Raw genomic sequence first — 14,999 nt, 5'->3', positions numbered from 1 at the left:
TGTTTCCTGTGCTACATGGGCCTCTTGGCCATCACCAACTTAGTTGTGGCTTTCCTTGCTCATAAGTTACCTGATAGCTTTAAGGAAGCCAGGTTCATCACTTTCAGCAGGTTAGCCTTTGACAAAGTATGAGAGTCCTGTGTCCTAACCTATCCCAATTCAAGAGGGGGGAAAAGAAGAAAAAAACAACAACACATGGTTGCTGTGGAGATCTTCTCCATGCTCTGCTCTGTTGTTACCTTACTTGGATGCACCTTTCCGCCAAAGTGCTACGTTATTGTGGTCAGGTCTCAGCTAAACAACATGAAGCAAATCATAAGAAAAAAAATATTAAAGAAAAGAATTTTCCATCCATAGATGAACATTTACAAAATTGAAATATTATAGAAATTATTGTTTGTCACATCTGGGTGCACTGTGAATCCAGAAGTGAATTGGTTTGATACAGAGGATTTGGCACATGGAGGGGGGAGGGTCAATTGATCTTTTATGCAGGTGTGTGAATCTGTGAATGCAGAAGAGGACTGGACGGTGTCTGCAAAGATTTTTCAAGATCTCCATAGAAAGAAAACCTCAGAGTGGGCTGTCATGTGTTAGAAAAGGCAAAGGTGGTTCTGTGACTGCCTCCTCTACCTTCTAATCACAAGAAGTATTCTGAAGGACTGCTCCAGTGTGGACTTTTTGGTCTATTTAGAATTGGATTTAGGCTTAGTTTGGACTTAGAAACACTGAGAACTGAAATTGAGGAAGTTCTTTATGTCTCTGTTTTGATACTATTGGACTTTTCTGTGATTTTGTGATAAAGTGTGAAAGGAAGAAGAGATTATTTCTAGACTATAGTTCCAACAGCTGAATGTAGGCCCTATCACCAGAACTTTCTTTTGTCAATTCTTAACAAATAAATGAATTGATTGATTGATTGATTATGTCCCATCAAGTCGTTTTCAATTCAAACAGAGAGAGACATTTTCTCCATGCTGAAGTATCCCTAACCTGTTCTTTCAAGTCTCTGAATGGTGCATTCATTGTCACTGTATCTGAGTCCATCCATCTTGCTGCCAGTCATCCTCTTTTTCTCTTTCCTTCCACCTTTCCCAGCATTAGAGCCTTTTCCATAGAGTTGGGTTTTTGCATTATATGTCCAAAATAGGATCATTTGCTTTGTCATTTTGGAAGAACTCTGGGTTGATTTGCTTGATGATTAATCGGTTTGTTTGTTTGGCTGCCCATGATATTCTCAGGAAACTTCCCCCACACCAAAGTTCAAAGGCATCAGTAGTCTTCCTATCCAGCTTCTTTAAAGTCTGACTTTCACTTCCATAGAGTGAGTGTCACAGGAAATATAATAAAATAAAATGATTCCGATCTTTGTACATATAGACACATGTCGGCATTTTAATTTGAATTTGTTCTGAAGCATTGCTCCAGTGCGGACTACACTGGTTTCTTTAGACTTTGATTTAGGCTTAGTTTAGAGTTAAAGATGCTCAGAACTGATGTTTTGATAGAATGATTGTGCACCATCAAATCATTATCAATTCAGGAACCACATAGATAGATTTTTCTCCATGGTGATGTATCCCTAACCTCTTCTCTCCTAACAGTGCAGACATTGCCACTGTAACTGAGTCGATCCATCTTGCTGCTGGTCATCCTCTTTTTCTCTTTCCTTCCAACTTTCCCAGCATTAGAGTCTTTTCCAGAGAGCTGGGTTTTCTCATAATGTGTCCAAAGTAGGATCATTTGAGCCTAATTATTTCTGCTTCGAGTAGAAACTCTGGGTGGACTTTTTGGTTTGTTTTCTTGGCTGTCCATGGCATTCTCAGGAGTCTTTCCCAACACCAATGTTCAAAATCATCAGTCCTTTCTTTCTTTAAAGTCCAACTATTGCTTCCATAGAGTGTCATAGGGAATACCATGGCTTGCATGATTCTGACCTTTGTACATATCAACACATCAGAGCATGCGAATAACTTTTCTAATGCCTTCATGGCTGCTGTACCAAGTGCTAGTCTCTGGCCCAGTTCTTGACCTCTTATTCCTTTAGTGTTGATGGTAGATTCGAAAAATTCATTGAAATTAATTTTAATGAAACAGTCAGAAACCTGCTTGTTTTCCCAGTCACTGGAGGATATATGGAACGTCCCTAAATGATGTCAATGGAACTCCTAAAATTGAAGATAGATAGATAGGCAGACAAACAGAAATAAAGGTAGAGGCAGAGGTAGAGGTAGAGATACATACATACATACGTACATACATACATACAGGATTTTTTTTAAAACTTATAGGTCCTAGAGCAGCATAGGTATAGGTTCCTGAGGGAAAAAAGTTTATTCCCTTTTTCTTATTATTTATTTATTTTTCATTTAATTAAATTTAGTCAGCGCCCATCTCCCCCCAATGGGGGACTTTTGGCAGTTTTCAATAAAATAAAATAATGATGAAAATATATCCACCTAAGTTATAGTTAAAAATATAAATAGGAAAATAAATACAAAATCCAAGTGGAGATGGAACCATAATCAAGTTCTTGACTGCTTGTTCCTTGTGTTTTGAGGGTTGACTCTAAAAGGAAGAAAGACATTTACATTAGTTTAAATGAACCAGTCAAGAAAACCTGATTGTTTCTCCATGGAACCCTAAAATTAAAGGTACATAGATAGATTGATGATAGATAGATTTTAAAAAACAACAACTTATATGTAATGGGGAAACACAGATATGAGTTCGGGGGGAGGGGGACCTCCAATTTTTCTTATAATAAAAACCACATACAAGATAAACATAAAAAAGGTTTTCCTTTCCTTTTTCAAATACCCCTGTCTTCTCTTGTGCCCTTAAGCTTTCTTCTTTTACTTTGGGAGTCAATGATTTTCTACTACAACTTTCTCTTTAACTAGTTTCTAAAGGATTCTCAGACCAAGATCTGCTCTTCGGTACCAGACAGTGGATGTTTCACCATTTCCCCAGACATTTTACAGGGAAAGAGATCCATTGATAAAATTAAACTTTGGTGCTGATTTCCTGAATTAGGGCAATTTTGTAATCACAACCTTGCCATTTCAATTTTTCCAGGTTTTTTTTCAAAGCAGGATAAACGTCAGTCACTCATTATGACACCCAAAAGAGAACATGATGTTAATCAGTGATATCAAGAAAAATTGCCAGGTTGCCAATGTTTACTTATATCCCCATACCAAAAAAGGGAAACACTAAAGAATGTTCAAACTATCGAACAGTGGCACTCATTTCGCATGCCAGTAAGGTAATGCTCAAGATCCTGCAAGGTAGACTTCAGCAGTTCATGGAGCGAGAATTGCCAGATGTACAAGCTGGGTTTAGAAAAGGCAGAGGAACTAGAGACCAAATTGCCAATATCCGCTGGATAATGGAAAAAGCCAGGGAGTTTCAGAAAAACATCTATTTCTGTTTTATTGACTACTCTAAAGCCTTTGACTGTGTGGACCATAACAAATTGTGGCAAGTTCTTAGTGGTATGGGGATACCAAGTCATCTTGTCTGCCTCCTGAAGAATCTGTATAACGACCAAGTAGCAACAGTAAGAACAGACCACGGAACAACGGACTGGTTTAAGATTGGGAAAGGAGTACGGCAGGGCTGTATACTCTCACCCTACCTATTCAACTTGTATGCAGAACACATCATGCGACAAGCTGGGCTTGAGGAATCCAAGGCTGGAGTTAAAATCTCTGGAAGAAACATTAACAATCTCAGATATGCAGATGATACCACTTTGATGGCTGAAAGTGAAGAGGAACTGAGGAGCCTTATGATGAAGGTGAAAGAAGAAAGTGCAAAAGCTGGTTTGCAGCTAAACCTCAAAAAAACCAAGATTATGGCAACCAGCTTGATTGATAACTGGCAAATAGAGGGAGAAAATGTAGAAGCAGTGAAAGACTTTGTATTCCTAGGTGCAAAGATTACTGCAGATGCTGACTGCAGTCAGGAAATCAGAAGACGCTTAATCCTTGGGAGAAGAGCAATGACCAATCTCGATAAAATAGTGAAGAGCAGAGACATCACACTGACAACAAAGGTCCGCATAGTTAAAGCAATGGTGTTCCCTGTAGTAACATATGGCTGCGAGAGCTGGACCATAAGGAAGGCTGAGCGAAGGAAGATCGATGCTTTTGAACTGTGGTGTTGGAGGAAAATTCTGAGAGTGCCTTGGACTGCCAGAAGATCAAACCAGTCCATACTCCAGGAAATAAAGCCAGACTGCTCACTTGAGGGAATGATATTAAAGGCAAAACTGAAATACTTTGGCCACATCATGAGAAGACAGGACACCCTGGAGAAGATGCTGATGCTAGGGAGAGTGGAAGGCAAAAGGAAGAGGGGCCGACCAAGGGCAAGGTGGATGGATGATATTCTAGAGGTGACGGACTCGTCCCTGGGGGAGCTGGGGGTGTTGACGACCGACAGGAAGCTCTGGCGTGGGCTGGTCCATGAAGTCACGAAGAGTCGGAAGTGACTAAACGAATAAACAACAACAAACATGGCCCTTATGAATGACTGAAATCACTCTATTATTCTAGTAAGCCAAAACATCAAAGGTTCTGTGCAAAAGGGGATAGCAAGTAAAAAAAACAACAACAATCAATATACATATTTCCAGAGTCAGAAAGTGGCGGGAAGGGGTAGTGCTGACTCTGTGAGGTTCATTTGCACAAGTCCTCTCCCTCCTGTCTTATCTGCCAGAACTTTCCTTTGAATGAGAGACCCAGACATTGTTTCCATAAGCAGAGAGTCATGATGTTGCTCCTCCTGGTGTTCCTGGTGAAGAAGATAGTTACTCTCAGATGCCCTGCAACTGATGCTTTCCCTGTTCCACATGAGTGGTACCAGCCTGGTGACCTGGTCATTGGTGAAATGGTGTCCCACCTGCTTTACCATTTTTATGAAATTCTATTCAAACAGCATCCTTTTCTAAACTTTTATGATTCACCAATGTAAGATTTGCTACAGAATCGTCTGAACTTACAGACATCCCAAAGAATTGCTTATAGGACTAATAGCTGTTTGCATACAAAATGTAGAGGGTTTTTTTTTGCATTTGGAATTTTTTCTCATGGTGAGAGAAGAGAGAATTTCTTTACATTTTATTAAGGGCTTTCTCATCAGAAAGCGCATGTAAGATTAAGATTATCAGAAACAGGAATGCTGAAATTCTTCACTGCACTTCTGACAGAACACCAGCAAACATGAGAATCTAGTTAAATCTATGGGCATTCTATTTTTACTAAATGGATAGGGTTTGATTGTGATAGAGTGAAGATACTTTCCTGTTTCTCTCTGTTGCAGCTTATACTGGACACAAATCACAGATGTTGACTCGGAGGGAACTTAGAATTATGAGTGTTGTGGGATGTTCCCTCTGAACTTCAAAGATACAGAAGAGCAAAATGTATGGGGCTAGAGAGAATCTCACCCTAAATCTATAATCCCTTGTCATTCAGTAAAGTTCCTAGAAATCTCAATCAACAGAGTGAAGAACAAACAGAATAATGACTGCCATCCCAGTCTAGTTTAAACTGAGCACTGCAGTTAAAATTTTAGAAATTACCGTAATATGCCCTGGGATGAGTAATTTTCTAGAAAAATGTAAAGAAAAATACTGTGTGCAAAGTATATTTGGACTGATTTCAAAATTATTTCATACTTCACTCAGAGACAAAAAATTATGTTAGTCAGTTACAAACAATGACAACACTGGAAGAATTTGCAACATTATTTTTTGAAATGGTGTATTTAATCTATTTTCAGTGTAATCCCAAAATTCTACCAGCACATCCTTGCCTTGGCCTTTGCTGTGAAGGAGATCAACATGAATCCCCAGATCTTACCTAACATCACTCTTGGGTTCCACATCTATGACAGCTACTACAACCCAAGGATGACCTATTGTACCACTATGGATCTGCTCTGCAAGTACAAGAAATTTGTCCCTAACTACAAATGTGATACCCAGAAAAATCTCATGGCCATCATTGGAGGATTAGGTTCTGAAACATCATCTTATATAGCTGAAATTGTAGGTTTCTACAAGATTCCACAAGTAAGTATTCAGAAGTGGAGGAGGAAAAAAAAAGTACCTTGTTGTTGTTGTTATGGCATAAATAATGATTATCAAATATTAGGCTGACATTTATATTAAGTCTTTCTGCAGAGTTTAGGGTAGAGGTCTTAGCACACTTTTTCTGAAACCACAATGCCAATCATGGAAATCAATGTCCCAGAACATCCAGGGGCATTCCATACCTGACAGAATATTTGAATGTAGAACTCCCTGCTCCTTTTAAAACAATTTAACTATTACATGTGTTTTGAAATAATTCCTAGAAATTACATTCTGTATTAATTTTTGAAAGAATTTGAAGAAAAAAAAATCTTCCTTTGATACTTTTACATAAAACCAGATCAGAAAAGATCAGGTTTGATCTACCAACTCAACAGAGTACTACTCCACTTTCTTTTAGCTGACGTATGGCTCCTTAGCCCAAGAGGAATTTCAGACCAGTAAGCAATATTCACTTTATTTCATGGTCCCAAAAGAAGACCATCAGTACATTGGTATTATCCAACTGCTTCATCATTTCAGGTGGACATGGATTGGGATTTTTGCTGTCGATAACAACAATGGAGAATATTTCTTACAGAAAATGCAGCCCTTACTTTCACAGAATGGAATCTGCGTATCGTTCATACAACGTCTTTCACAAGTGGAAGACTACAAAGAACTTTATGACACAGTCTTAGGAATTTATATTAATTTGACAAATAGCAAAGCAAATACATTTCTTGTCTATGGAGAATCATTGACAATCATGGGACTCAGAGCTGTCACATTTTTTGCAGATCCTGAAAACAAGCGAAATGCATTATTTAGAAAGGTGTGGATCATGACTACGCAGATTGATTTCACACTATCAGGCTTTCAAACTGCTTGGGATCTCCAGATGTTCCATGGGGCTATTTCCTTCACCATTCATTCAAGACCGGTTGTAGGGTTTCAGGAATTTCTTCAGACCATAAGACCTGATGCAGGCTACAGAGATGGGTTTCTGAAGGATGTTTGGGAACAATCATTTGATTGTTCATTTCCAAAACCAGAGTTACAACCAATGCCCAGTAGGCAGTGCATTGGGGAGAAGAAGCTGGAGGATCTTCCTGGGCCTTTATTTGAAATAGAAATTACTGGCCAAAGCTACAGTGTCTACAATGCCATTTATGCTGTTGCTCATGCTTTGCATGCTCTACTCATGTTGGGGTTCAATAAGAAAAAAAACATGGGTAAAAAAACTGACTTCCCAGACCTGAAGGCTTGGCAGGTATGGTATTCTCTCTGCATTGGATACTTCTTTTATTTCAGTGAGCAGTTTGATGAAGAATTAACATTTGCCCCGATTATGGAAAAATTACTGCAGATTACTGCAGATGCTGACTGCAGTCAGGAAATCAGAAGACACTTAATCCTTGGGAGAAGAGCAATGACAAATCTCGATAAAATAGTTAAGAGCAGAGACATCACACTGACAACAAAGGCCCGCATAGTTAAAGCAATGGTGTTCCCTGTAGTAACATATGGCTGCGAGAGCTGGACCATAAGGAAGGCTGAGCGAAGGAAGATCGATGCTTTTGAACTGTGGTGTTGGAGGAAAATTCTGAGAGTGCCTTGGACTGCAAGAAGATCCAACCAGTCCATCCTCCAGGAAATAAAGCCAGACTGCTCACTTGAGGGAATGATATTAAAGGCAAAACTGAAATACTTTGGCCACATAATGAGAAGACAGGACACCCTGGAGAAGATGCTGATGCTAGGGAGAGTGGAAGGCAAAAGGAAGAGGGGCCGACCAAGGGCAAGATGGATGGATGATATTCTAGAGGTGACGGACTTGTCCCTGGGGGAGCTGGGGGTGTTGACGACCGACAGGAAGCTCTGGCGTGGGCTGGTCCATGAAGTCACGAAGAGTCAGAAGCGACTAAACGAATAAACAACAAACAATGGAAAAATCACAATATAGTCTTCTTGTGGAATCGAGTTAAGGATGAACATCAGGAAGCTACCATATAAATCATGGTTTAGGTGTCAGTATGATTTATGTAGGGAATCATCATAGCTTGCACAATAAGAGATGGTTAAAATAAAATATCACTTTACATGATCACTGACAATACTTTCCATTGTCCTCTCCATAAACAGCCAATTCTCCAAGCTTCTTCTGCTTAGGTAAAGGTAAAGGTTTCCCTTGACATAAAGTCCAGTCGTGTCCAACTCTAGGGAGCGGTGCTCATCTCCGTTTCTAAGCCGTTAGAGCCGGCGTTGTCCATAGACCCGTCCGTGGTCATGTGGCCAGCATGACAACACGGAACACCGTTACCTTCCCGCCGAAGCGGTACCTATTGATCTACTCACATTTGCATGTTTTCGAACTGCTAGGTGAGCAGGAGCTGGGACTAGCAATGGGAGCTCGCCCCGCCGCGCGGATTCGAACCGCCGACCTTCCGATCGGCAAGCTCGGCAGCGCAGTGGTGGCTCATGAATATTTCAGGGTTGAGAATCTGAGCATTTTGTTGGCATCAGAGTTGAAGAGGAATTAACCAAGAGTTGGTCCTTTTCAGCTTTGGGCTCCACCCTTTGGAACAAACCTATGTTTGAAAGAATACCTATTTTATGAAGAATGCTTGAGTCTCAGATTCTAAAATCTGGCCAAACGAAATTTGTCAGGTCTCAGCCTGTCAAATACCTTTGTACCAATGAAGGGGAAAAATAAATGGAGAATAAGATTATGTATGGTCTAGGTTTAATTAGTTGTTTAAATAGTGAAACAAAATCATATTTGAAAGAAGTTAAGTAATTTCAATGGCTTCTTTTCATTTTGCTTTTGTTGATTGTTGCTGTTTCTTATCTTTCCTAGAAATAATATGAAATTAATAATAGAATAATAGAGCCTCATATGGTGCTGAGTGGTAGGTAGCAGTATTGCAAACCAAACTCTCCCCACAACCCAAGTTTGATCCCAGCAGAAGTTGGATTCTCGGGTAGCCAGCTCAGACTTCCATCCTTCCGAGGTCGGTGAAATGAGCACCCAGCTTGCTGGGGAAGGTGATGACTGGGGAAGGTAATGGCAAACCACCCCGCTGTAGTCTGCCAAGAAAACATCACAAAAGTGGTGTTCCTCCAAAGGGTTAGACGTGACTTGGTGCTTGCACAGGGGACCTTTCACCTTTCACACATAGGACAAAGTCAGGTTTATCTCAGAGTAATTGAAACAAAGACATGCAAAATTTCACCACACTGATGTTGTTTCTTATCTTTCATGGAAATAATATCAAATGAATAATAGAATAGACCTGTACATTTCCATGCAGTATAGATGATCAATTTTCTAGGTGTACTTATTTGATATTTTTGTTAGGAATGGGATGAATGAATGAATGAATGAATGAAATTTAAATATACTGGTCCCTTCCCCATTATTATCCTTTCAACTCCCTCTCCCTTTCATTCTCTTTCAAGTAGCTCCATCCATTTCTTCAAGGCATTTCTTTTAACAATTCAGCTGGAGAGAGAGTCTTCCTGAATGAGAAACAGGAAACAACAGGTGGATTTGACATCATCAACTTGATCACTTTTCCAAACAGATCCTTTCAGAGAGTTAGAGTTGGAAAGTTAGATCCCAGTGCTCCAAAAGGGAAAGAGTTATTCCTTGATGAAGATTTGATTGTCTGGCACCCAGCCTTTAACCAGGTAGAGATTCATTGAGTGGACTACCTCTTTATCCATTAGGATCCCATGAAGATGTTTTTGTCTGTTAAGCCATATTAAATGTTTAGAAATATAATTTCTGTTTTTGAAAGGAAAAAAAAGTCATATTCCATGCAAATGGAAGCATTTGCCAGATTGACAAAATAACATTGCAATGTAAATGCCAGTTTTTCATATTTGGGTTACAATTCCATTTGAAATCCCAGGTGTCACATCATTTCCACAAGATTGTCATCATGCACATTTATTTACTCACCATGCCTTTCTTCAAGCAGGTTCTTTTGCACATCCTTGTAATTTCAACATCTTTTTTATAGTATAGTATAGATCCAACTAAATAAAATTCATGAGACCTTTGGGAAGTCAAGAATTTTTTTCCCCCAGAAAGGGAAAAAAAAAAAAAAAAGATACTGTTTTACAAATCTCCCTTTGCAAAACCTTTTGTGTTTATGACCAGGTTCTTCCACTTTCTCGGTGTAATGACCATTGTTCCCCTGGATCCTGGAAGAAAAGGGCTGAAGGAAAACTGTTCTGCTGCTATGACTGTGTTCCATGCCCAGAAGGGAAGATTTCAAATCAAGATGGTAGGTTAGACATTTCACCAATTTTTCATGAGAGACACTTAAGCAAACTGTAGTGCACTACTTTTTGTTGTTGTTGTTGTTGTTGTTGTTGTTAGTTGCCACCAAGTCATTTATGACTCATGGCGACCCTACGTATAACAGAACGAAATGCTGTTGGGACTTGCACCATAAGCCTGACTGTTCCAATGTTTACATCCATTGTTGCGGTACTTGTATCAATCCACTGCATTGAAGGTCTTCCTCTTTTCCACTGGCCCTCGACTTTACCAAACATGATGTCCTTTTCAAGCGATCGGTCTTTCCTGATGATGTGCCCAAAGTATGAGAGTCTAAGCCTAGTTATCTTCACCTCTAGGGAACATTCTGGTTGTATATTTTCTGAAACTGATTTGTTTGTTCTTCTGGCACTCCACAGTATGTTTAATAATCTTCGCCAACAACACAATTCAAATGCATCAATTCTTCTTCTATCATCCTTTTAGGATGCATATAATTAATAATGTTATTAGTTCTTCAGGGTGGATCTTCATTTCTATACCTGTGGATCACACTCGGTTGTTCAGGAGTCAAATTTTGTACATAAGTTTCCTGCAGGTAGTATTTCCTATACAGGCACTACATATATATAGAATATTCATTGAGCCACAGATCTTATATGATCACATGATCTATAGCCTTTTTTTCACATTTTCAAATTCATTTGCATTTAATGTTTTTCCCCCCCTAAGATTGTTCACTCAGTAAACAAAACAATATGATTTTTTGTAAACTCTGGATACATTAAGCATTTTTAAAAGGATGCATATTGGTCTCTCCTACCTTATGATGTCAACTTCATAACTTGTGATGACAGCATACTCATTATCAGTCCAGCTAAGCAGTGTCTTCCTAGTAAATATTTGAATGGGATTACCAGCTGATTACAATTTGTAGAATTAAAGAAAAAATGTGCTTGAAAAAGACAAGGGCAAAGTATATTCTTCTTACCAAAAAAAAAAAAAAAAAACCCACACACATCAACATATCATTTGAGTCTGTGGGAATTGACTTAACTCAAAAACTTCTTTATCTCTCCTTTTTCCCTTTGGCCCAGACTAAAGTATGGTTTGAGGAGCACTAATCTCCTTTTTTAAAAATAGCATAGAAATCAGGAGAATCCAGTTGAAGTTAAACTTCTAGTTCAAGGTTACCTAAACAATTACATTTCTTTACAAATGATAGGGCAAAGTTGAACAAAGACCTATTTGATTGGCTCAGATCAGTTCAGCTGTGAAGGAATGCACACATTGTTTCTACTTTATCTGCTGGGTTCTGGCCTCATCTTCCATGAAACCCTGAAAGTAAGTGAAAGGAAAAAGGCTTTAGCTGACAAAGGAAGATTTGTGAATGGATCAGATATTGTACCATCACAGGGACATAGGGAGGGTGTTTGTAGAACTGACTAATGTTCTCAACATACAACACAGAAGCATCATAAAGATCGTGATAAAATGCAGGAACCAGGCAAATATAGCTTTCTTAACTTGACAATACAATTAGGTGAATATTTCTGCTTCTTTGACCCCACCATTTTTTCCAAATAATTTTTTTCCCCAACATTTTTTCCCAATAAAAAGACTGACCTGTCCTTACTTTACTCATTATTTAAGTAGAAGAGTACCTAAAAGAGTTTAAATGCCTTTGGTTTGTTTATATTTCTGTTTTAATTATTTTTAAATGTGAATTTCTATGTTTAAATGGTTGCTTTTATAAATGTATTTTTTTTATTGGATTATTATACACTGCCCAGAGTCACTTCCCATGAGATGGGCAGATATATAAATTTGATAAAGAAGAAAGAAAGTAAGAAAAAAGAAAGAAAGAATAATTGCCCTTCACATTGTACATTTAATGTACATTGTACGTTAAAAGAGTTTAAATGACTTATATTGGTTTCCACTTCAGAGCCAGTACTTCTGCTTCTCTTACTAAATAGGTTCATCTCCATCATTACAATTTTCTTCTCCATATTATGGAAAAATGGGAAATGTCCAAATTGTCTACACTGTAATAATTGTAAACATTGTAATTTTAGAAAGAACTGCATTTGCAAGAATAATTGCCATTCACATTGTAGTTTCTTTTACGCCAATCCTAAATGATTCAATTGAGGAAAAACTGTATTTTCATATCAACAGGATCACACTGGTCTCCAGTAGAAGGAACTGAAAATGAATAACTGCTGGGACCCCTTCAGAAAGTAATTTTCAAAAATACAGAATGCATTGTTGACATATTCCTTCACTTTTCTTCCAGATATGGATGACTGTTTTGAATGTTCAGAAGATCATTATCCAAATAAAGAAAAGAAAGGATGTATCTTGAAACCAGTGGTCTTTCTCACTTTGGAAGAAACATTAGGAATTGGTTTAGCCTCAACTGCTCTCTGTTTCTCCCTCTTGACATCTTGGGTCCTTGGAATTTTTATTAAGCACAGGGACACTCCCATTGTTAAAGCCAACAACCGGGCCCTCACCTACACCCTCCTTGTCTCTCTTCTGCTCTGTTTTCTCTCCTCTCTCTTCTTCCTCACCCCACTTGGTAAAGTGACCTGCCTTCTCCGACAATCCACTTTTGGCATCACCTTCTCAGTGGCCATTTCTAGTGTCCTGGCCAAAACCATCACAGTGGTTGTTGCTTTCATGGCCACCAAACCAGGATCTCAGATGAGGAAATGGGTGGGGAAAAGATTGGCTTTTTTTACAGTCCTGTCCTGCTCTCTCTTCCAAGTATGCATTTGTACTCTTTGGTTGTCAACATCTCCCCCATTCCCTGAATTAGACATGCACTCAGAATCCAAAGAAATTATTCTGCAATGCAATGAGGGCTCAGCCTCCTTCTTCTACTGTTTCTTGGGCTACATGGGTATCTTGGCCATGGCCAGCTTTATTGTGGCTTTTCTTGCCCGTAAATTACCTGACAGCTTCAATGAAGCCAAGTTCATCACCTTCAGCATGCTGGCCTTCTGTAGTGTGTGGGTGTCCTTTTTTCCAGCCTATCTGAGCACAAGAGGAAAAGCCATAGTAGCTGTGGAGGTCTTCTCCATCTTGTCCTCCAGCGCTGCCTTACTGGGATGCATATTTTTCCCGAAATGCTATATCATTCTTTTCAGGCCTGAACTAAATCACAGGGAACAACTAATAAAGAGGAATTAATACATCATGTGATATTTCTCTCTATGAGAAATTGCTGACCAAATAAATAAATGAATAAATAAAAATGGAAAGCCAGTTTGGTGTCTACAGGAAACATATCAAAGTTGTTATTTTGGTTAAAGTAGTATTTGATGATGATGATGATGATGATGATGATGATGATGATGATGATGATGGTGATGATTTGCTGTGGTTGTCCATTCCAAAAGAAGTGCTGATGCTGATGCATTTTATACCATTTCCCAAGATTCTTTAACCTATCCTTTTCTTCGTTTCAACACACCAAGCTAACAAGTCATGGAGAATCTAGCTCTCTTGGTTATATTGACTCAAATGATGTCCACTGTTTGGAGTTGCTACTTTTATCACTTTTTTTTTTTTACTTTCAATTCATCGACCCCCGCATAAATAAACATAGTAAAAAAACTAATTAGCATTTTATGAAGATACATTTGACACAGTATCATAGAGTATCAGTTTTGGATTGGTTACAGTTCTTTGAAATATAAAATTTGTAGAGTTTCTGAAACTTGTAGATATCACTGTACTTAAAAAAAAAATGTTTCATGCTAAGACATAAACCACTCACCCTCTGTCCATCATTCTATTTCCACTGTAATCAGATTTTAGGTTGGGAGAAATGAAATGTATACTTCCTTCTGCCTCATTCCTTTATCAGAAGTGTATGCTTGGCAATAAGCATAATAAAGATTGCTTTTATTTGTTATTTGATATTAGAAGGGTGACATTTGGCATGGAAAGCAGAGATGAAATTTGGCCCAAATCCTAGAAAAGATATGCATTCCTCTCTTATACAGGGAAGGACGACCAAGATGAAAATACTTGAGGAAAAAAAAACTTGTGACTGTTCCACCTGCTGTGTGTATGTGTCAATGTGTGTACACATACACACATACATGTACACAAACCCAGAGTTAATTTTAGATTTCTCTTAGTGGGAGGGGCACAGAAATTTTCCATGGAATAATGAAAAATCTGATCTCAGCAAAATTGTGTTCTGTCTCTTGCTCTTCAGAAGAATGACCCTGAAAGGTCAAACAAACAGAATGAGTTGAAGGTTGCTGTTATGGGGAAATGAGGAAAGACTGAATTGGAAAATTGGCTGCCATCCCTTTGCTAGCCAGAGAGCAATTGCACCCAGAGATACAAGATGAGGGGAGGGGAGAAACTCACACAGATGCAATGTTTTACTTCCTTGAACAGAGGAAAATACAGAGCCTTTTTGTGGATATTGCTGGTCAAGAGACCCTTACATCCAACCAAGGAAAGGCCAGCTCCATGACTGAAATCATTTGTACAACACTTAGGCTTCAAGAATCAGAATGACATGAACAAAATGGTAGATATTGCCATTGGTACATCTTCGTTTTTTCTTTTTCTTATTTTAAGCTGATTTTGCCCTCCTTC

At 38.7% G+C, this 14,999-nt stretch overlaps 1 protein-coding gene across 1 annotated transcript; it reads left to right on the top strand.

The window, feature by feature from the left end:
* The first annotated feature begins 6,566 nt into the window (after window positions 1-6,566).
* Window positions 6,567-13,571, top strand: LOC134497209 (vomeronasal type-2 receptor 26-like). Its single transcript, XM_063302882.1, has 4 exons — window positions 6,567-7,355; window positions 9,548-9,775; window positions 10,251-10,377; window positions 12,673-13,571. The coding sequence occupies exons 1-4, from the start codon at window positions 6,567-6,569 to the stop codon at window positions 13,569-13,571; spliced, it is 2,043 nt and encodes a 680-aa protein (XP_063158952.1).
* Window positions 13,572-14,999: the final 1,428 nt, after the last annotated feature.

The sequence above is a fragment of the Candoia aspera genome, chromosome 4 (assembly GCF_035149785.1).
Source record: "Candoia aspera isolate rCanAsp1 chromosome 4, rCanAsp1.hap2, whole genome shotgun sequence".
In the NCBI taxonomy this organism is placed as follows: Eukaryota; Metazoa; Chordata; class Lepidosauria; order Squamata; family Boidae; genus Candoia; species Candoia aspera.
This window is presented reverse-complemented; position numbering and strand designations above follow the sequence as displayed.

Coding starts and splice junctions, on each gene's coding strand:
- LOC134497209 (XM_063302882.1), top strand. CDS start 6,567: ATGGTCCCAAAAGAAGACCATCAGTACATTGGTATTATCCAACTGCTT. Junction 7,356..9,547: donor CAGACCTGAAGGCTTGGCAG/GTATGGTATTCT, acceptor TCTTTCAAGTAG/CTCCATCCATTTCTTCAAGG. Junction 9,776..10,250: donor GGCACCCAGCCTTTAACCAG/GTAGAGATTCAT, acceptor GTTTATGACCAG/GTTCTTCCACTTTCTCGGTG.